The sequence below is a fragment of the Apaloderma vittatum genome, unplaced genomic scaffold (genome assembly GCF_000703405.1).
Source record: "Apaloderma vittatum isolate BGI_N311 unplaced genomic scaffold, ASM70340v1 scaffold18240, whole genome shotgun sequence".
Lineage (NCBI taxonomy): Eukaryota > Metazoa > Chordata > Aves > Trogoniformes > Trogonidae > Apaloderma > Apaloderma vittatum.
This window is the reverse complement of record NW_009694220.1, coordinates 1-22,961: the sequence shown is the minus strand read 5'-3', so window position 1 is coordinate 22,961 and position 22,961 is coordinate 1. Positions and strand designations below refer to the sequence as shown.

Here is a 22,961-nt window from a genome sequence, read left to right as displayed (position 1 = left end):
CTGAGTTGTTCTATGATTCTATGAAGGCTCTGTATGTCTCCTACAAGTCCCCAACAACTAATTCTGATGTTTATGCACACATTTTTGTGCATCAAGTGCAGTCTGGTCCTAAAGCTTACTTCTGTTGGTCTGTGGGTAGAACGGGTCTGTTCTGGCTTGTTCAGACCAGCAAATTCCCAGGTGCTGGCCTGTCGTGCACTTCCTGTGTTTGCAGATGAGGTGGGCTGTAGGTCAGTCACCTGAATCCTTCCTGCTTACCTTAGTTTTACTATTTGTATGCACCTATGCCAAACATGCAGGAATTACAAAATATTTGACTTCCTGCCCTAAATCAAGCAGTCTTGTGGCACATTTGGGTGCAAGACAAGCAGGATTTGGTTCCTTTACAGGGCTTCCTGCTCCCCTTCCAGACCAGCTTTCATGGAACCATAGAAAATGTTGGGCTGGAAGGGCCTTTAAAGGTCATCTAGTCCAGCCCCCCTGCAGTGAGCAGGGACCTCTTTAACTAGATCAGGTTGCTCAGAGCCCCATCAAGCCTGACCATGGATGTCTCCAGGGCTGGAGCCTCCACCACCTCTCTGAACAAGCTGTTTGCAATATTCCGCCACCCTCACAGGAAAGAACATTCCATCCTGCTGTTAGTTCATGTACCTCGTCTTCTGTGTTTGCCAGCGCTGTACTCTGTCTGCATTCATCAAATCTCTGATCAGAACATGTTCAATCTTTACACAACTTATTTTGCTGAGTAATTTTAGATATTAGAAACCTGCTTCAAATTCAGCTGGCAAGGTCCCACATTTGCTCATCCAGAGAAGCATCTGGAGACTCATCTGAGAGTAAAAACAAAACAGAAATGGAGACCTGGCTAAAGTGGTCTGAGCCATCTTCCTCACCAGTGATGGCAGAAGACAGGGAACCTTCTTTAGTGCCACAGCAGATGCGGCACAAAAACCACTGTGGGAACGTGCCTGAGGACATGTAATGTCCATTATTGCCTTGGTACTACAAAAGCCCTGTGATCCGGCCAGCTGTATCTGTACAGCATTATCTGGTTTCAGGCACTGCATTAAAAATATAATAATTGTAAATTTTTAGAGGCCATCTTTATAATAGTAAATTAAACGGTGCCAGGACACGAGCCCGGAAGGGCAACTCGTCCATCTGTGCTGTGGGTTTGTCAGAACGGGCCACAGGGTACCTTTGGCCAGGCTAAGAGCTTTCCCTGGCCAGGCTTGGGAGCTGCCGTGGGACACAGTGGGTGGGCAGTTGGAGTGCTGCTGCCCTGGTTTGGAAGGTAAGACAGTCTGATAGTACACAGAAAGCACCTCTGTAAGAAACAAAACTGATCGGTTCTGAAGCTGCTCTCTAGTTCTAGGTCTGTGAATCCCATTCTCCCAGCCAGAGAGCTGAATCAGACCCATCTGACAGTATTACTTCTCCATCCTCCCTGGTAAAAGAAGTAACCTTTCTCTAAGGATAAAAATCTTTATACTCTTTTGCAAGGCAGAAGAAATCTTTAGGGCTTTCAGCTATATAAGCCTAATTTGTCAGGTTCTTTTCCCCCTCCCCATCTCTCTTAATGGATCTCTTATGCATTTATAATGTACTCAGTACCATGGTATCTAGGGACCTCATACACAATTTATAAAGCAAACATTTTTTTGCAAGAAGTTTCTACTTCTGGCTATTGCCAATCTCTGAATCATACTGTTCTCTTTGATTTGCAAAGGAAGCCAAGTTGTCTGTTTTACACTCCCGACACAGACTGTCTCACAGTATCCTGGCTTTGCATTTGGGGGATGGCAATGTCAGGTTCATGGCGATTTATTTCCACTGCTGTTAACCATAGAACTGTTTGTAACCAACAGAGCTGGCTGCTCTCCATCAGCTTCAGCACTGGCATGAACGGGCACTGGCACTTCCCTAACTCCGTGCAGAGCATTATCTGAGGTAGGAGCCCAGAATGTTTCACTACACCTTGAATTAGCTGTGTAATTACTATCCAGAGAAAATGACTTAGTGCCAATGAGGAGTGAAATTTTGTATTTCAGTATCGCTAGCTGTAAGCAGCTGGGTGCTGCAGGCACCTGCTGGTAACAGCTTCCTACTTGGTATCCCAAAGAGTCCGACCACTGCCTTGCGGGGTGAACAGCCCTTCGCAAATGCCTAAGGTGCCCGTCTGGTTGATGCAAGGAAGTTGTACTCATTCTGGGCCTGAATATCTAAAGGTGAGCTCTCTCATACTGAGGGCATTTACTGGAGTACCATCAAGCAGTAATAGCATATTTGTATTTTACTTCGCAGTGACAGTGGCAATGCATTCAAGAGCTGACAGAGACCAGCTGAGGGTGGTGCCGGTGCAGCAGATAACATCCAGCAAAGCCTTTTACACACTTCTTGCTCCAAATCAACGTGCTTGAATTTTTCTGTTACATTTGTTTTCCAACGAGAATGTATCTAACAGCACCTAAGACAACACGTTATTTGAACATTCAGATGGCTATTTACACTGACTTTTATTTACGAGGTCACAAAAAAAATTGATCAAAAAAGCCCAAACCCAGTGCCATGGACGCAGGCCTACCTCGGGTTGCCTAAATCCATTTGGGGGGATTTGGAAGAGCTGCAGGGCGGCACTAAGGGTGAGCTGTGCTGCTCCCTAGAGTTACCTCTGAATTTGAGACTGAACAGAAAGGATCTATGGCAATTTAATAAAAAGCAACACCGATTAGTAAGTTGCAAAAGTAATGGGTTCGATCATGAATTGGAAGAATGAGTCACAATTAAATACCTTCTATTTAAAAAAACCCCTACCAGATATAAAAAGTGCCACTGAACTGAAGTTCTTCACCACAACGGTGGTGACAGACTGGCACAGGTTGCCCAGAGAAGTGGTGGAAGCCCCATCCCTGGAAGATTTTAAGGCCAGGCTGGATGGGGCTCTGAGCAGCCTGATCTAGTGGGGGATGTCCCTGTCCATGGCAGGGGGGTTGGAACTAGATGATCTTTAAGGTCCCTTCCAACCCTGACAGTTCTATGATTCTAAATGTCCGCTGTACTCAGCCGGGCAATGTGTCAGAAGCGCTGCTATCAGTGCAGCTCTGGCCACTGGACTACCACGGACATGCCCCTCACCCCTCGTCACACCAACACTCTGCTTCTCCCCCATCTCCCACTAAAGTCTCCAGTTAACGAGCTCCACCCTGTGACCAGTAACACCGGGCCTGTTGCATGAGGAGGGAGTGCAGGAATCTCCTCAGCAGTTTTTGAGAGCAGTGGACGTGCAGATCCCCTCTCCTGACGGTTCTGGAGCACCACAGTTTCCTTCTGCTTCATCCCCCAGGCTGGATCTCGTTCAGATGGGAGCGAACCCTTCCTTAACTTGATCTTGTTGGAAATGGCAAGTTTGACCAAATAAAAATACTCGTGTAAATGAAGCCTTCAATTAAGTCTCTATAAAACAATGTCTCAAAGTATAAACAACATTTCTACTCGCTTGTTGACTGAGAAAAAAAAGACAATGTGAAAGGTATTACTAATTCAAGCTAATACTCCTCACTTCTATTAAATCATTAAACTACAAATAACCCTTAGAGTATTTTCAGTAAACTCTATTGCAATTTCTAGCTAAAAAAAACCCCTCTGAAGCAAGCTGTACAGAACCCCCCCATGTAACTCGAGAGGGAGCACAGAAATTTGGGAAGGGATCAAGGCATAAACAAAAACATGAAATGGAAATGAGCATCCAAACCAGAAAAATATATTTAAGTAATATCACAAATACACCCTCAAAAAATCTATTTACAGATCTAAAATTGGTACATCCAGTAAAAATCCTCCCAAAGAAAGGTATTTATAAATGAGAAAATTAACCCAGTTACATTATCTACTGGCAGCAGAGGTGCTTTACAACTAGCATAGCATTAGTTATGCCTTTGCCAAATAAAGGGAAAACTTAATATAAGGCGAAGAAATTCTTTTTGGGAAAAACTTAACTGATGGCTGGACAACAGCAATCACAAGGCATACAAAGCATAGGGAACTGCAAATACCTTACTCTGACAGTGCAAAAATGAAGAAGAATGGCTATTTTTCCCCCCTCAATACCTGTTCAGAGAAAAATGCTACCATGAATTTGCAATTCAAATTCCTTTTAAAGAAATCTGTAGGTCTTGAATGTATTTCCGAGTTTCAGCAAGGCAGATAGTATACCGGAGGTAAATGAAACATAGTCAACACAAAATTACTACCGTGATATAAATTTATAACAACCTTTATAACAAAATGTTTGACTATACAGTACAGGCAAGCCTCTAAACCCAAAATAGTTAAGAGTTTTCTCCTTCCAGACAATCTGTAAGCATGCTACCTCTAAAGAAAAACAACTTGTAGGGAACTAACAGTGTATGTATGTAACATTCTTTGGAATTAGGTTTTAATTTCTCTGTCAGGTGTTGCCCCTCCAGGAGCTGGAGAAAAACTCCACCTGGGAACATGGGTCACAGTAGGATGCCTTGATATTACTCAGTGTAGAAGCGAAGAATTAATGTTGTTGAATTCCTGAGGCTCATCATCCCACTGCACTGGTTTTATTGTTTTGAAACACACAAGCCAGTCTCTTCATTGAAAAAGGCCTCATAGCTTGAATGGCTGTAAACATTTCTTTTAGTTAAAATCAGCATTTTCGCTGTGCCTTTGATGTTTAAAAAAATAATAAAATCAAAAGCAAGAATACCTAGAGATGTTAAAACTATTTCAAATTCAGAAAACTAGAGTTCTTTAACTGAGAAAATTGAAACAAACCTTCAAACGTGATTGGTTTTGCAAATAATCTTTTTGCTGTATTTTTAGCTGACTCTTTATCTAACTTCCAGCAAACTGCTGAAGATCACCCAGTCTACCCTAGAGAAAATCCAACGGTTTGATAAGTAAGCTGGAAGCCATTTAATAAATGGAGGCAAAAAACCAGCACCAACTGCTGTGTTTGTTCTGCCCAAAGTGAGGCTCATCACTGCCCTGCAGATACTGCTCCAGGTCGCACGATGGGTTGGGGAGTCCCACTTTTCCCTGTTCCCCTTGACGTACAAAAAGAAAGACAGAGATGACGCCCATAAAAAAACGTTACAGTAGCAGATACATAGTAAGATTTGCTCGTTAAAATTAGCAAGAAGTGTTACGGTTGGTATTCAAAGCTTTTCCAAAACAGAAAGGACTAATTTCTTGACTTTGAAATGTTCACAGGGGGACTGCCAGGTATTAGTGTTGCTTTACAGGGACTTTGTTAAAAATTTCCAGTGCTCAAGTTGAAACAGTTTATGATACAACCAGATGAACATTTACTGAAATAGCAGTCCAAATACTGGTAATTTTACACACTAAATGACTGCCTTTATGCACTCTTTTTTCTTTACGCTCTAGGGCTGTTGACAAGAAAATGGCTGAAAATGACTTCTGGAGAAGAGGCAGCGCTGATCTTCTGCAGCCTCAGAGATGCTCATTCAGCCCAATCTCAAGTGTCTAATTTATGTGCTTGAACAAGGAGCTCCTGCACCCAGCTCAGGCTCCAGAGGACAACTTAGAACAGAAGGGCTCTAAGGTTATTGAACAGACGCAAGGGATTTGTCTGCTTGACCTCTGGCATATGAAAGCAAAACCAAAACAAATCCCATAGGCGCAACCACAGGAAAATTCACCCTAAACCAGAAAACAAATGAGTCTGGAAATACTTGCTTCTCTTTGTTAATGAGCGGTGGAGCACTTGGGGTCACTAGCACGGATTCCTAACTTTCAAACATCTGAATTTAAATGACTCCTACCTCAGGCTCCCACGGCAGGAACTTAAGTTGGGTACCTCAGTTAGACAGTGAGACAACCCTCTGTCCTTCCTGGGAACGACTACCTCTCAAACCTGTGACGGAGCTGCAGTCACAGCATTTACCCAGAGAAGTAAGACCCAACAGAACTGAGTGTTGGTGGGGTATCTCATCTCTCATTTTTTCATATCATATCATTTTTTCATTTATTTTTTCACTTTATGGAAGGGTGATGGAGAAAAGCAAAGTGGGGTCGGGGTGGTGATGTGCTAAACAAAACTGTGTAATACTAATGGAGAAACCTAGCGGCTGTCACTTGTAAATCCTGCAAAATCACCGTTTTGAAGTTGGTGGGTTTGAATTACTCTGGCTATTGCAGATCTCGTAAATTTTATTTTCAGGAGTTACTAACAGGCATCAGTGTTAGCAGATTTTCTAACTTAGGTGGCTAAAAATTTCAAAAGGAATTAGAAAACCTCTTGTTGGCAAAGACTTAAAATTAAACTCTTATTTTCATGTATTTAAATAAATAAATAAATAAAAAGCTATATTTTAGACAAATATGAGCTAATGGCTAACATTTTTATTACAACACTGATGGAAACAGAAAAAATGTAAACTCTAGGTCTACTGGATTGCACACATATATGCAAAAACCCCACCACAAGCTGTACTGTTTTAGCTGCTTGGTTGTTTCAATCATTATTTTCTGCACTTGAGGAAACGAGATCAGAAAGCTATGCAGCTTCTCTGACTGAAGAGGAAAGGCCAGGACAGGATTTCTATAGTCCCATCCAGCTCTCTAAGTGGAAGAATTAAGAATTTGTGGCTGGGAAAACAGAGTTGAGGAATACTCAGGATTCACTCCTGTGCCAAGGGAATAATCCAGTCTTTCTGACAAACTTTGCTGGTGGTTTTAACAGTTAATGAACTCATCAATCCAATCGTGTACTCAGCATTTAGGTCTCAAGTACAGCAAAGACTTCAGATACACGTGGAAGCAAGGCAACACTTATATTGCCATTTTTGTCTATGGATTATTTTCTTTGTTAAATTCATTGGGTTTTGTTTTGTTTGTTTGTTTCTTCAGGGTAGCTTTTCAAAATGCAAACTAGTAAGAGCCTGGAAAAGACCATCCTAATAGGTGAAGAAAAACCTCTCAGTGCACCTTTTAACCCACACATGAGTTAACTACTGGGAATATATACAAAACAAACAAACAAACAAAAAAGATCACCAGCAGGATACTGAATTTTGAAAGTAACACTAAAAGTTTTTAAAACTGCACTTCAGAAAACACTGAGCAGCATCAGAACATTATAGAGGGTTGTCTGATCTCCTTGTCTTTTGTGGCAAATCTCCACTAACGGCAGCAGAGAACTGAAGCTGGGGCTCTGGATGCAAAAGCAAATAAAACTAAAGATTCTTGGTAGCTACTCCCCTACAATGGCTATTTATTCTTCTCTCTTATGTTTTTGGCTTGGTGCTGTTTTATAATACCCTTGACTCCACCATGTAATTTCAAGGACATATAAATTGATTTGAGTATTAGCTTGGTTCCTTCCCTGTATTTGAACCTCAAAGTGGATATACACGACAAATCAGCATGCTCTAACATTCACACCAGCTGCTGTCCATCAAACTGGCGACTCTGAACAAAGGCTGCTTTAAGAAATGCACATGAAAGTGTGAACTCTGTCCAAAATGCATGGTCATATTAAATAAGTCTCTTACATGTTACATACAGAGCAGTAACAAAACCCAAATATCAAACTCTTCTGTTTAAGTCTGCCGTTTCTAACTGCTGCATATACTGTAGCTGCTCAGAGCACAATAAAGTGAGCCTAGCAGACTTTTTCAGAGAAAGACAGTCATATAAAAAGTTGTACATACAGTACTGTGAGAAAGTTCCCAGAGCTCTCACTTAATTTTCTCTTTGGTTGCTAATTAGGATTTGACAAGTTTGAAACCCTGTCCTGTGTCCAGCACCGTGGGAAGAAACCAACTCATTTTCAGTCTTTTCAAGCACCTAAAGCACGCTTTACAGACCCAGAACAGATTGAGACCACAAAACCAGTTTGCCAAATGTACTAAGGGGTAGGTGACATGTGGGAAGTACATCATCCAGTGTTTGGCAACGTCGCTTCCCGTCGGCAAATGCAAAGTGTAGTCGCTCCAGCGCTTTGACACCCCGTACAGCGCTTTCACCGTGCGTCCCTTGTCGGACCAGCTGATGTTGCTCTCAGGGTTGCAGTTGTACTCAACCCACTGCCTGGTGAAGTCACCAAGCTGTGGAGGGTCTGCTTCCTCAACGTCCACAACTCTGGCCATTTCTGCTCCTTGCACAGCAACATACTGGTCGTTGACTTTTCTTACTTCTTTAACCCAAGGCTGAGAGTTCTCACAGTCTAAAACGATGATGAGTCGAGAACAGAAAGTGCCATTCTTTTCTCTCCACCACTCCAACAGTGTGTCAAGTCGTAAAGCATCACCCCCTGCCACAAGGGGAAAAAAAAAAGAAGTATTAGGACAAAGAAACAGAAACCTCTGTAGAATTTTGACTGTGGCTTCCAAGAATCCCTTATTTTAACAACCTGGGCAGATGTAACGGAGGTTTTCAACTGATCGTGATCCTCCTTGTTTGTAGATGTTGCAGATCTCCACAGAGATACTGACTAATTCTACCTGGCTTGCTGTGGCAGATGAGGCCATTAACTCACACTTAACCCGCCCGCCCCCTCCTTGAAAAAAAAAGGAATTCAGAAATCCCTTTACAGAGTGAAAGAAGAAATCTGGAAATATCTGAACAGGGAAAGAAAATTTGAAGTGGAGTTTATTTTGCGTTAAATCTTAATATTTTTAAGGGAGGAAAAAAGGGCTCTTTAAATATGTTTATATTAAAAGGGACTCCTAAGAAAAAAGAGAGAATTTTTGAGCACAACACCTGCTAACAGTTTCAAAGCACAACAAGAAAGCCACCTACAGGCACAAACATTGCTTTGGCTTCAAATATTAATGTGACCAGAAATGGAAAGATTCACTTATAGACATAGTTGTCTTCAGAGCTTCAAGAGAAATAAAATTACTACGGATTTACAACTCAATGAAACAAAAATCTCATAGGAATTTCCATACAATGTTTATTTCCTATCAGCTCAGAAAACACAACTAGAGTGGCCAACTTCCCATGTTCCATCTTGGCTCTTGCTCCAACAATGCTCTGAAAGAGCACTGTAATTAATTTAATTGTAATTAAACCAAGTTACCTATAGTGGGGAGTCCTGCTTAAGTGTAAGGGACACTGAAGAACCTACGTATCTTTGCAAAGCAGACTACATACCCAAGTGCCTATGGAAAACATCTTGCAAACAAGGAAATAAATCTGCATTGGCTCCATACTGGCTATTAACGTGAAGAACTGGTATGTCCAGGTGCTGGCAGGATGGAGCTATGGTACAGATTTACAACAAAACCACTCTAGTTTGAAAATGTCAACTTAAAAGAAAAAGAATTTTAGAAAAATGTGATTTAAAATAATTGCATTGTAATTCCATAATGATTTTCATTGTGCTTAAAATCTTGTTAGCAGGACTTTAACTGTGCACATGAATCTCAAACAGAATAGCTGCATATTTCAACACTTACATTTCTACCTGTAAGGGGTGACAAAAAAGTGCTTCACATTAATAGCTTAGTTAGAGCATGCTACTGCAGTTGAAGTAAAAGCAAAATTACAGGGCTACAACTTTTCCGCCAAAAATGCAAACCTGGAAAATTTAGTACCAAGGAAACTCTTAATCTACAAACCTACAGTAATGACTTGTTTTGGTACACGATCCCCAAATTTCTGTAGTTAACTACAGCACAGATTTATATAGAAGCAGATTCCCTTTTCTAGGTAAGACTTTTAGTGCCAGTTCTCACTAAAAATTTCTTTATTTGTTCATGTTTTAAAGGCTTACAATTTATTTTAATGTAACTATGCAGGGGCGCAGGTGATTTCCAAACCGGACTGGCCAGGACTGCCCAAAGAAAACCATCTCATCCTTCAAACACATACAAACACATGCTCAGCCTCTAACCCTGCTGACCTCAAACATATGGACTTAAAAGCCAGCGCAAGATTTGGGCACCAAGCTGTGTAAGAAATCCCTGTGTCTGGCCACATCTGGCTCTCAGGCAGGTTTTGCAGGCAGCTAAGCTGACAGTTTCAGAAACAAAGACAAAGCTTCATTAGCTCAGCTCTTGCCTTTGCCTTCACTCAGAGAACATGACCTCCCAGGTCGTTTACTGCTCATACGTTATGCATGACTGGATAACAGTTTCTTTTATACCCCACTGTGTTACATCTCAGCTTCCGACAAGAGCGAAACATCATTAAAGAACTAATAAATTCAGTGAGCCTCCTTTCAAAGATGTCATTACAAAGCAAAGACTACACTGCTACTGCTGTGCCATATCACAGCGTAAGCCAACAGCGAGACGCTGCTTTTTCTATTAGATGCGAATGTCGTATTTCGTGTTGCCATCTCTCTTCATCCTCCGCAGAGGTCAGAGCACGGTACGCATTACTGGAGCTGATGACCAAATGTTCCATCTGTCACGAAACGTCACTGTCCAATGCACGCGGTACAATTACACAATCCAACAGCCTTCATCTCTTCAGTTTATATACTTCAACTTAAATTCAGGAGCAGTCCTAACTGGGAGGAGGATCAAGTCACACTCCATGATTTATCTAAAATTAATCTCAGAAAAGGATGCATGATCTGACAGCTGCCTATTCCTCTCCTTTATGTGACTACACATATCTCCCAACAGAAGCTGGAGATGTGCTTCAACAGAGTACTGAAAAGGAGCATTGTGAGAAAGCTGAACTCCACTCTGTTTACACACTATCTTTTAGCACAGAAACTTTCTTTTTATTTTAACAGTTACCTTGGCCCTAAAAGTGAAGATAGAGTTTAATTCAGGCTACAGCTACCTGAAGAGGTATACAGAGACCTGAGCTCCCATGTCACACTCCAGGCTGGCCAGATGTGAACCTGGATTGGGCTAGAAGTTGTCCAATTTTTGCAACAATATTTGGCCCAACACAGTAGAAAATTAACCCCGTCCGTGCCACTCGCTGGGGCACAGGTAGGAGGCAGTTTCACTGCACACCTGCTCCTCACAACATGTGGACACACTTGACAACTGCACGAGGTGACCGCTGCTCTTACGGACCGATGCACTTTACTCTGGGAGGAGTCATGCAGCCGCTCTGGCAGGCACTGCCGTTTATCACTCGCGCTGAGCTCAGACTACGGCCATGGCTTTTTTAACTCACTGACACAGATGAAGCCTCTGAGAAAAACTACGCATTGCTCTTCAGCAGGTGAAAAAGCTCAGGCACAGAGTTGCAGCAAAACAGGTACACAGCCTCCAGATGAAAACTGACCTGCACCTGAGCACCTCAGCATGACCACAGGCAAAGCTCAAATCTGCCTACACTGTTGACATACAAATTCATACAGTCACACACATGACTGTCATACAGAGCATAGTATGGAAAGAGCTGCTTCTTTACATCAGGTTAACTGCATATCACAGGCGCTCCTGCATTTCTCCATTCTCTCCACTAGCAGAGGCTGTCAGTTGCAACCCTTTTTGGCAATTCCTTGTAGCTTCTTAATCTCTCCACAGCTATGCTCTGTATATTACCCCTTTCCTTTCTTTCTTTTCTGCCAGCAGCTTGTATGAACCTGTTTCTCCAAAGACTGGTGGCTCCCTGCCATTCTGGACTATCAGATAACAAACACGACCAAAACATCAAAGTTTTGCAACACAGTATGCTTTTATAAAGAAAGAATTATTTGACTTGGCATCAAAACTATTAATTAAAAAAAAATCCCCAACCAGTTACCTGCCAGTGCCCATTCGCCAGTGCCGTGTGAGTGACCGCTGTAATATAAAATGTAGGTGTCATGTCTGGGTCCATCTGCTGTCCGAAGTTCAAGAAAAGACTTGATCTTGGAATGAAGAGTATCAAAGGTCAGTCCGCTTGTAGAGTAGTCACAACCATATGTCTCGATCATGTGATATGCAAAAAATCTTTGGATAGCATTAAGCATACCAGTAGACCTCAAATTTAACTCCTGCACGTGCTCAGGTGGAAGAAGAGTTGGCTGGCCATCAGGACTAAAGAGAAGAAAAACAGCTAGGATTACGATTTACAGTTCTTTCATGCTTAGCGGGCTCTTCGCAATCAGTGATTTTTTTTTTCCCTGTGCATATTTTCACTGCTACAAAGTAGTGCTGTTCTGAGTTAAAAAAGATTTGAAATGTACAGTTTATAAACAATTCAAAACACTGTATTTGAGTGAGGGACCACTATCTCCCCGCCCTCCTGTCACACCACTTCAAGGCCTAGTCCATTCTCCACCCACGCTACTCCAGCATCTGAACCGCATGTTGATCTTCCAACAGAAGAAATGTGTTTTGGGTAACATTATTCACAGCTCAGAAAATCAAAGTTCCAAGAAAATTATAAACTATACCTGGAACAAACCATGTGTATATGGATGTGTGTGCATGTTGATATATGTGTGTGCATATAAATATATATATATGAATATGGATATATAACGAAAGAGTCCCTGGGTTCCAAAATGTATTTATAGATATCGCCTATACAAAACCACATTCACAGAATTATTGAGGCTGAGGAAGCCCTCCGAGATCATCAAGTCCAGCCTGTGACTCAACAGCATCGCAACGGCCAGACCAGGGCACTAAGTGCTACATCCATCCTTTCCTTAAACACCTCCAGGAACGGTGACTCCACCACTGCCCTGGGCAGTGCATCCCAGTGCCTGAGCACCCTCTCCGTGAGGAAGGGCTTCCTGAGATCCAACCTAAACCTTCCCTGACGTAGTTTCAGGCCGTGCCCTCTCATCCTGTCACTGGTTGCCCGGGAGAAGAGCCCGACCCCCACCTGACTGCACCCTCCCTTCAGGCAGTTGTAGAGAGTGATGAGGTCCCCCCTGAGTCTCCTCTTCTCCAGGCTGAACACCCCCAGCTCCCTCAGCCTCTCCTCACAGGACTATATTTTATTCTATAAAAATATGTATTAAAACATATATATAAAATACACACACGCTTCTTTCTTAGGTCTGCACAGCTACTCAGTAACCACAACAATGAGAGATTTCATCTTGCAAGTCATCCAGTTATGGGACTGCTCTTCAGGATGTGTTTTCAGAAAAAGAAATCTATTCACTGCTCTTCAGTCAATGAAATAATGGCAATAAGGAGTGTGACTGACAGCTGTACCTAACTGGTCTGATTTATGCTTGGTTACAGACATGAAGAGGTTTTGTGGGTGAAAACATGGAGGCGCTTTTACTCTATTAACTTCTGGTTTTTATATATCCATATATGTATGTATTCTTCATGTACTTGGTTTGCAAGTCAGTGTGTAAAGCTCCCTTGTTTCTTTATTGGCCTAGCTAATTAAATTTTGTACCTCATCACCTGCCTAGTCCTTCATGAAAGCTGCCATTCCACTACTATAGTTACATTAAATACTTCATCATTACTATTTGTCTCAGCAAGTGAAGACTGAGTCCATCATTGAAGCAAGTAAGTTTTGTTAATAAGGAAGTTTAGCTCTGTCAGGTCCTAAACAGTTGATCAAGAGTATCTCATCACTCAAAAATTCTGCCAGAGCCAGAATAATGTAACATAAGGTAACATAACAACAACAAAATTAAATTGTTGCAATGGAGAAAATGAAACTATATTGTAATGTACGTTTTGAAAGTTTATCTTTTTAAATTCCTAACTATAATTGATCACATGGATTTTTTTTTAGAATGCACAGCAGAAGACTGTAGATCAGAAGCAGAGAAAAATTGTTTTTACAGTATTTTATGCTATTTAAGATACAGTGATCTAAGTTCAGCACGTTACCTTCTCCTCCTTTGCCTGGTAATTTTTTTCCCTATCCACTAAATCCATTACACATACCCAAGCTGGGCAAATTTCATAAATTGAGTGGTTCTAATTTTAAGCCTCTCGTTTCAACTTGCTACTGTGTTTCTCTTCTAACTCAGACAACTTACATAGTTCTTGTTTATAATCCACTAAAAAAATATATGTACACACAATTTTAATTGTATGGCTAAAGTAGCATTTGCAAGTTCAAAGCTTATAAGAAAAACACACAAGTGGGCAAATAATAATGGTACAATCCCTCCACCCCAAGCATTTCTCATATTGCAACACTTATATTGGAACAAACACCAGCTGTAAATTCACAATACCAATAACTGATGTGTAGTCCACTTGCAAATTTAATTTCAATGTCCTTTAAATGTAGATGCCATCTCATTTTATACAATTCAAAATTTTTTTGAACTGGTCTGTTTTCTTTATTAAATCTCGTCATGCAACACATCTGCAGTCAGTTAAATGCCCTAATCCTCCTTTGAGTGAGATATGGACTGTGGAATATGCCTATGCATGACTGCTGTGTAAAACATTCATTGGCTTTCTAAAAGCAAATTAAATACATGTAAAAAGTTGGAGTGACTGACTCTTTTTGGAAGGAGAGGAAAAAGAAAAATGTAGAATCTGCCTGTTACTTAAATTTGCGTTTAATTATTGAAAAATACAAGCAACAGCACTGCGTCGCCTCTACAAGTTATCCTTATGCTGATTTGGAGCTGAAATACAGGGTAGCTGTACCTGCAGAAGTTGGTGGGAATCACAACAGCATACCCGATGCACGTTCCTCCCAAGCAGTTTCCCAGCTCATGGAAAAGCCCATGAGCCATGGACTCCAGAGGTAAAACGATGAGAAACGCACTCATGAAGATTCCATTGGTTGGCTAAAAAGAAAACAGAGAGATTTAGGTACCGCAGGAAAAATCCTTCCTGTCTGCTGGTTATGGCTTCATGAAAAAAAATCCGTTTCATCACACATAACTGAGTCCTGAAACATGCAAGTTATAATATGTAATGTAGACTTATTTTTCCACTTATGAAGTGATGAAGTACTCTGAAGACAAATTAAAGGATAGGGGAGAAAGCAGCTCATATGCAGAGATCACTCTTCTGAAAGGAAAATACAAACACTGAAAGGAAAAATTTGAAAATACTAACAGCACAGGTCTTCGGTTTAAAAGCCCTGGTCATAGCTTAGCTTTATCCGTTTAAGCAGGAAAATCACATGTCACAAAATGATTTATGTACCTAAAATGAATATCTGTAAAATCTGCAGGGTCAGGCTTTAATCAGTAAAGTACAACACAGAACATTATGCACCTATCATCAGATGGCAGCATACTATATTGTATCATTAAAAATAGAGATTTAACTATTCTTGCTTTTTAACACCAAGACTTGTGAAAATATTTTTTGTGCAATACTAAGCATCACACAAAAGATGGCTTCTGAGAATATTTATGAACACTATTGCAAAAAAAAAGACACTTCTTTATCAGCTCCATAAAGATCAGATGAGAAGGGATGTCCACTACAGGACTTTGTACCATTCACACAGCTCATAACCTACAGCGAGCTTTCCTGTTTTGTGGGTAAAAAGTTTTGGAAGGTTTACACTCACTGATACATAGATGGTTTATGTAAAAAAAAAAAAAAAAGATATTTCAAAGTTAAGTCTCAACCACTAGTATTAGTAAAATAAAAATGGACTTCTGAAATGCCAGCTGTCAGTAAAAGACAGAACAGTTACAGATTCATTTTAATTATTTTAATACAATGTGAATGGGTTTAATGAGCCATTAAATGCTTTAGGAAAGGTAGAAGCAGTATTACAACATATAATTCATCGAGAACTTTATATCAAGAACCATATCCATGGTGCAGTTATTAAATATTAATGTTTGCTATGTGGCTATGGATTTCTATCTTGCGAAAAGTCCTGTGGCCTCTGACCGCATCTATGTTTTATTTGTCCTCTCTGCATAAATCTAAAATATTAATGTTTTTTAAAAATCTGGATATTGCCTAATCGTTTAACACTCAGTGATTTCATGTGGACTGGTAGTTCAGCTTAACACACAGACATAGCTATTAATAACCTGGAAAGTACATTATACTGGAAAAAAGGGACACCTAAGCCAACTCAGTTCGTGTCAGCACATGACATTAACTCAACTATATTCGTTTTTTAAACACATAAATATTATATGACATAGTCTGAAAGAACCATTTTACCCATGTAATGTGCTTCCCACCTGAATAATACAGGAATAATACTGCTTGTTATACGCTGCTGTTTTAAAAAGGTGTCCCATTATGCTTCTGATGGAAGGATCTCACCTACGTATCCCTGAAATTGTGACAGCAATACTTCTAACAACAAATAACACCAGAATCTGATATTAACTGATAACTAACTGATATCACTGTTATCAAATAATCAGCAACTGTTAACTGATAGCATTACTCTCAAATTCCAACACCTGAAACCACTAAAAAACTACATTCGTCTCCTATTAAGCCTTGTGCGACTCACAACAAAAGAAAAGTTTATTTATTCAGGTTCCAGCTTTCAAGGACATGAGCACATGACAGCGAGCAGACATCAAATCATGTTACAGAACAACCGCAGAGAGCTTCCCTTTACCCACAGCCCTGCCCACCCCACCACAGGAGTGCAATTAATACGCTCATCGGCCACTCCATCGACGGGTGACAATGTCAGTGTTAATGCTGCAACCCCATTTCACGCGGTGTGGTGTCATTTGATGTTTTGGTGCTAATGATCTGAATCTGCAACAAGCAACATGTGCCCACGTAGTGCACGTATGTTATAAGAGATTTGCAGTCACTTTTACACATGTTGTCTTCTCGGCCATCTCGGAGGGTATTCTGCCCTGTTCCACGTACAGTTCTCTCCCTGTCCCAGTCTTGCCTACACCCAGAGAGTCAGGATCAGTGAGTGAGCAGGTGGTGGGCATTTAGGACAAGTGCAGAGAAGCAGTCACAGAATGATTCTCTGACACAAAAGTGGAGAAATAAGGATTTTCAGAATAATTTCCCCCAAATCCATAATCAGTTGAAACCACCTGAAGACGGGAAAGCTTAAAGCGCTGTAACAATTGCGGTGCAACCTTAATTTGTTTTGTTGTCACCAAGATCAAAAAATCCTGTAACTAAGACAATATAATTTTCCTTTCAAATGTATCAGCAGAAAGTGCTCATTTCTCTTGCTCAGTTTCCCAGATGCATTCTGAAAATGAAAAGGACTCAGAGCAGCAGCAATAAAAACTTCCAGAGATTGGGTTAGCTTTCGCTCTGCAAGAAATCTTGCAAAATATAAGACTTTAATGAAATTGTGAGGCTCTCTGGCTAAATTAGTTTCAAGATTTGGAAACTTACTTTTACCAGACAGATAATTTGCTCTAAGTTTAAAAAAAAGAAAAAGACTCAGATCCTGTAGAAATTGAAGGGCTTGTCTGGAAGTTTCCTACTCATGATCAGTTAGTTAAGAGGATTTTCTAAACTTTGGAAAGAGTTTTTTTCAGGAAGTATTATTATGCATTTTTATGACAAATTCAGTTTTTTCATCATATATAAATATAGCATACATAAATAAGACTTTTCCTGGATCTTGTCAGAGCAAACTACTTTTAAATTGCATTACTGTTTTGATCACCGTGAACAATTGCAAAATAAAACCCACATTTGCCATAAATCCTACAGCTATCATAACATCCTAAAGAATATATTATTACTTTACATAAATTTTATTCTAGAAATTTTCTTACAACACGTCACGTTATTCTAAACACTCCCTGCATTTCCCTAATCTCCTAGAACACACACAAGTTACTAAGTCTACAGAAGTTGAGATCATCACAAAGATTAATAGTTTTCAACAAGCTTATGATTTAATTGTTGAAAGTACTATTAATGCACAGATGTAGGCAGGAAAATTCACAAGTACTTGTGAGATGATACATAGACGCTGCAAGGATCATCTCAGTGATACATCTTGCTTTGTATCCTGCTTTGTATTTCATAGAATCATAGAATGGCCTAGGCTGGAAGGGACCTTAGAGATCATTTTAATCCAGCCTCCCTGTCACCAGGGACGCCACTTCTCGACTAGGTCAGGCAACACCTCTCGACTACATCAGGCAACACATGGGGACCGAACGGGAATTGAACCCGCGACCTTAGCGTTGTTAGCGCTACACTCAACTGACTGAGCTAACCAGTATTTGTAGAAAATCGAATCATCATAGAATCACAGAACGGTTTGGGTTGGAAGGGACCTTAGAGATCATCTAGTTCCAAGTCCCCTGCCATGGGCTGGGACACCTTCCTCTAGATCTGGTTGCTCAGAGCCCCATCCAATCCAGCCTTGGACACTTCCAGGTATGAGGCATCCACAGCTTCTCTGGGCAACCTGTTCCAGCGCCTTACCACCCTTACGGTAACAAATTTCTCCCTAGTATCAAACCTAAATCTTCCCTCCTTCAGTTTGGAACCATTATGCCTATCACTGCACTTCCTGATGAAGAGTCCTTCCCCACATCTCCTGTAGCCCCTTTAAGTACTGGAAGGTCGCGATAAGGTCTCCCCAGAGGCTTCTCTTCTCCAGGCTGAACAGCCCCAGCTCTCTCAGCCTGTGCTCTTAGGGGAGGTGCTCCAGCCCCACGATCATCTTTGTTGCCCTTCTCTGGACCCACTTCAACAGGTCCACGTCCTTCTTGTGCTGAGGGCTCCAGAGCTGCACACAGTACTGCAGGTGGGGGCTCCTGAGAGCAGAGCAGAGGGGGAGAATCCCTTCCCTCGACCCACTGGCCACGCTTCTCTTGATGCAGCCCAGGATGCGACTGGCTCTCTGGGCTGTGAGCGCACATTACTTGCTAAATATTAAACAGCAATGGGAAACATGCTCTATAGCGTTATCAATCAACTCAGCTCCTTACAAAGTTTCAACTTTGTCTTAATTTAGCAGAGATCTCAAGCTATCGAGTGGGGAAGTATTGTTAGTACACATATCTTTACATTTATGGATATCTATCTAATGTAAAGATACTGACACTTGCGGTTAACACTTTTTCAACAGTTTTAATTTAGAAGAAATATATCACCAACAAATATAAAAATGATTAGTGATGTTTAGAGCAGCTCTGTAGTAAGATATTTTAATTCAGTGCTGCAGAAAATATTTTAGAATATCTGAATTATAAGAACTTGAAATTGCAAAAAAATAATATCTAATTAAGTTAGTAATTACAGTAAATCTGAAGATAGGTTCCTCTTAAGATTAAGATGCCAGGTGGAGACTGTCAGTGCTTTACTAAATCCAAAAGATTTGACGACTGGTCCTTAATGGAGCAGATGGCCACGGATGCATAGGAGGAGCCAGAAAGGGATTTTGTTCTTTCATCTCTTCAACCCATTTTCATTCTGCTTCCAACTGCACCAGCAATCTCAGCCTGCGATACATCCCTGTACTCCAAGTGCCCACTGATTCCAGACAGACTGCTCAAAAAGCAAACAGAAGATGGGGACCATCTCAGCAATTCCACTGAAAACATGGGAAGCCATTTTATTTCTTCATCTCTTTGTCTTCCCTTCTTCTAAATGAATATTTAGGAAATACATCATGTTCTCATTTTAAATAATGTAGAAAAGGTAAAAAAAAATTAAAATATTGCCTCTGACAACTGAAAGGACAGACAATGAAAGATGGATAGGATTCACTAGTAGTATTTTTCCACTTTCTTTACCTTTTCAAGCAATGCTAATTGTTAAGTGTAACTGTTAAAACACTGGAACAAGTCAGAGGTATTTTACAGTTTTATATTAATGGACAGGACAACTCTGGTCCCAAGGAGTAAACCACTGCTGGAAGTGGAACAATTCTGGAACTATATTTAACAATGGAGCATTAATGACATGTGACTGACAAAAATAATGGAGGAGAAAGGAAAAACCAAAAGCAAAACAAACAAAAATAATAACAAAAAAACCCCTCAGTTTAAATTGGAAGTCAGTTACAAAGACCTATAAAAGAGCCCTTCTGATTAAACCAGAAATAAACTCCTAGACAGATCTCAGTTAAAATGATCACAGAATTACCAAACGGTTGAGGCTGGAAGGAGCCTCTGACAATGGTCTAGTCCAACCCTCTGCTCAAGCAGGGCCACCTGGAGTGCGCTGGCCAGGATTGTACATGCAACAGACCAACAAATAAGGAGGTTTATAAAGATGTTTTTGTCTATTTATAAATAAAAATTCTGCCCTGCTTTCCATTATCCAAGCTGATTAATATTTTGCCTGGTTTTATATATCCATACACACAAGCACATATACGTAAATATAAACTAAAAAGTTTTGCTTAGCTGCTCTGCAGTGATTCTGCTAAAACAAAGCAGTATATGCTCCATGATGGAGAAGGCTTGGGAGAAAAAGGGTAATGTGATAACTTACATACAAATATTTGATGGATAGCTTATCCCTAATAAAAACCAGATATGTGTATTACAGGTAAAAAGAAGCTTAAAGACAAAATTTGTAAAATTACTACCAGAGGAAACTTCCTTAAACAAATTATTGAATGAAAGAACAGTCTCTAGAGAACAATAAATTAAAACAGCCCTGGGAAAAATCTAAAAAACAGTTTGCAGAATATAGTTGTCATGCCTCCCATCCCTGACTCCTTTTCTAACCATGAGAAAGTCTGTGCTTTAGTCTATGTGTAATTGTGCCAGCAAAAGCAGAAGTGATTGTCAATTTAAAAGCATACTAAATGGATTTCTGATTTATTTTTTAATATAAAAACTTGAATTCTGAAATTAATAAGATTTTGACAGCAAGCTTAATACATAAATCAGATTCTTTAGACTAGCAATGAATACCTGCTTGTCACCAGAGATCCCCTTCATGACCTAAGGCCTCTGGAAGTGGAGGTGACAGCAACAAGGTGGATGTGAGCACGGAACCCTCAGGAAAGGGCTGGAGAGGTAGAGAGCCGAGGAGGGTCGAGAACCTAACACAGAAAGGAAGATGGGCAGCAAAAATACACAGGATAGAGGGTGACTTTGAGAAAAAATGATCAACAGTGAGAAAGGGGGATTTAAGATCTAGCTAAAGAGATGATGGAACAGTGAGGGAAGAGGGAATCATAGTATTGCAAAAGACAAGCCTGTGAAGAAATAGAGAGGCACAGATATGCAAGTCAAGTCAATGAGGATGGAAAAACAGTCAGTGAGAGAAAGAAAGGGGGGAAATAAAGATGACCAGACAGACAGGGAGGAAAAGAAGCAGGAGTGCCATCACTATTCGAGAAAATACGGAGAGAGGCCAGAGGATGCAACAGGGTCTCTGAGGGAAAACAGCAAAAAACCAACAAAACTGGACAAGCAAAGCTGAGGAGGACTGGATTAAAAAAAACAAGTCAGGAGGAAAAGCAGAGGAAAATAAAGAAGACTGGATATGATCAAGCTATTTAATCTGTGATGTTAACAAAAGTATGTTTAAGTAAATACAGAAGTTACTTAGAAAATGTCTTACTATTCAGAAAACAATTTTGGTTTCAGAGAAGCTAAAGTCATCGTTTAGGCATTGTACATTGAGCTTTCAAGCAATGCCAGGCAATCATATTGCAATAAGGACTATAAAATCAATAACTCGCCCCCAAACAAGCAAATACTAATACATACAATAAACGAACTTCTCTTCCATGAATAATTCAAGTTCAGTAGTACTGTCCATTTAAATACAAGTATTCAAGCACATCATGAATACTACTCTTTTACGAGCCCATAAAATTGACTAAAACCAAGAATAATGTACTGAGAGTACTTCATTCCATTACTTTACCTGTCTCTGATACAGTTCATTTTTCTCTTGGTAACATTAAACATAGGTCTCACAGGGATAATAATTATCTTTGGCCAGTAATTCAGAAAACCTGTAGCTACCTTGGCATAGCACTTAACAAAATTTGATTTTAAGTTTCTGAGAAAAAGAGTCCACCAAACCAAGATCTTTGCTTGCAATTTCCAAGACCTTCATGGCAAATTTTTCTTCATTGTATTGGCTTCCAAAAGAAGTTAAGGCTGAGTAATTTGCATGACTTCTGCTGGATCCCGTCCCATCCAAGAGCCTAATTATGGGCAGGCACATGAGTAATTGCTGAAATGAGTAAATTGAACTTAAAGAGTCTATTGATCTGACCAGAATTACTCACAAAAAATGTAAAGGCAGGTGCAGAATGCTTCCTGCAGGTTTTGGAAGGCATATTCCAATGTATTTCTACTGACAAGTCAAGGTGTCTTTCTATTTCAGCTAAAGCAGGGATTGCTCTCTGAGGCAGACCATGTCCCAGCTGAAACATGCCCCACTGAAAAGCTCTTACTCCACTTTTGAACGCAACCACCTTTAACAAACTACTTTTATACTTCTCGTGCTTCTTAAGCTCATCCTCCAGTTTCAGATGGACCTGATGATTCTGCTCTTCACATTTAAAGCTTGATCTGTTGGCCAGAGATTCTGTTTTCGGGAGCCACAGCTCTTCCCAGGAACAGTGGCTTTCAACCCTTGCTTATCGCAAACACTAAGCTCCCCTTAGCAAAAGGCCCTTGGCTAACAGGACTTCCAGCCTCAGCAGTTCTGCGTGAGTCAGAAAACCACTGTGTCTGCAGCAGCAAGTTAACCAACCTCACTTTAAAAGGCCCTTCCAGAAAAGGAGATGTGATATTTTTCTGACAATTTTAATCAAGTAGAATACTTGTAGCCACCAACTGAAAGACAACTCTCTCTTTCAGTTATGACCTTTCATACGCTTGAGATTGATACAACACACAGATACTGCAGTTATTAAAAAAATTAAAAGAGCATATATAATTTGTCTGTAACAAAGTTTTCCATGAAACAGAATGCCTCCCCCCTACCATCCCATTTCTGGCTGTAACCTAACACACACAGTTGAGTGAGATTTTTTTACATGCTATGGCTAATTATTTATAGCTGACTGTCAGGAAGCACCTTTCCAAGGCTTAGGTTTTTAGCCAGTTCTATTCATTACATAGGAGGTCAAATGGCAGACCATGAAGTGATTTCAAGCCACCTCTCTCATCAAATGCAGTATCATAGAATCACAGAATGGCCTAGGCT

The 22,961-nt window shown here is 40.4% G+C and overlaps 1 protein-coding gene across 1 annotated transcript; it reads right to left on the bottom strand.

Annotated features, from left to right (window-relative positions):
- Window positions 1-7,760: 7,760 nt before the first annotated feature.
- LOC104272052 (transmembrane protein 168) lies at window positions 7,761-14,686 on the bottom strand (the record flags this gene model as incomplete). Its single annotated transcript, XM_009866935.1, has 3 exons — window positions 7,761-8,308; window positions 11,719-11,993; window positions 14,544-14,686. Coding segments are annotated over 3 exons (966 nt in total), but the record flags the coding sequence as incomplete, so codon positions are not given.
- Between the last annotated feature and the right edge of the window lie 8,275 nt (window positions 14,687-22,961).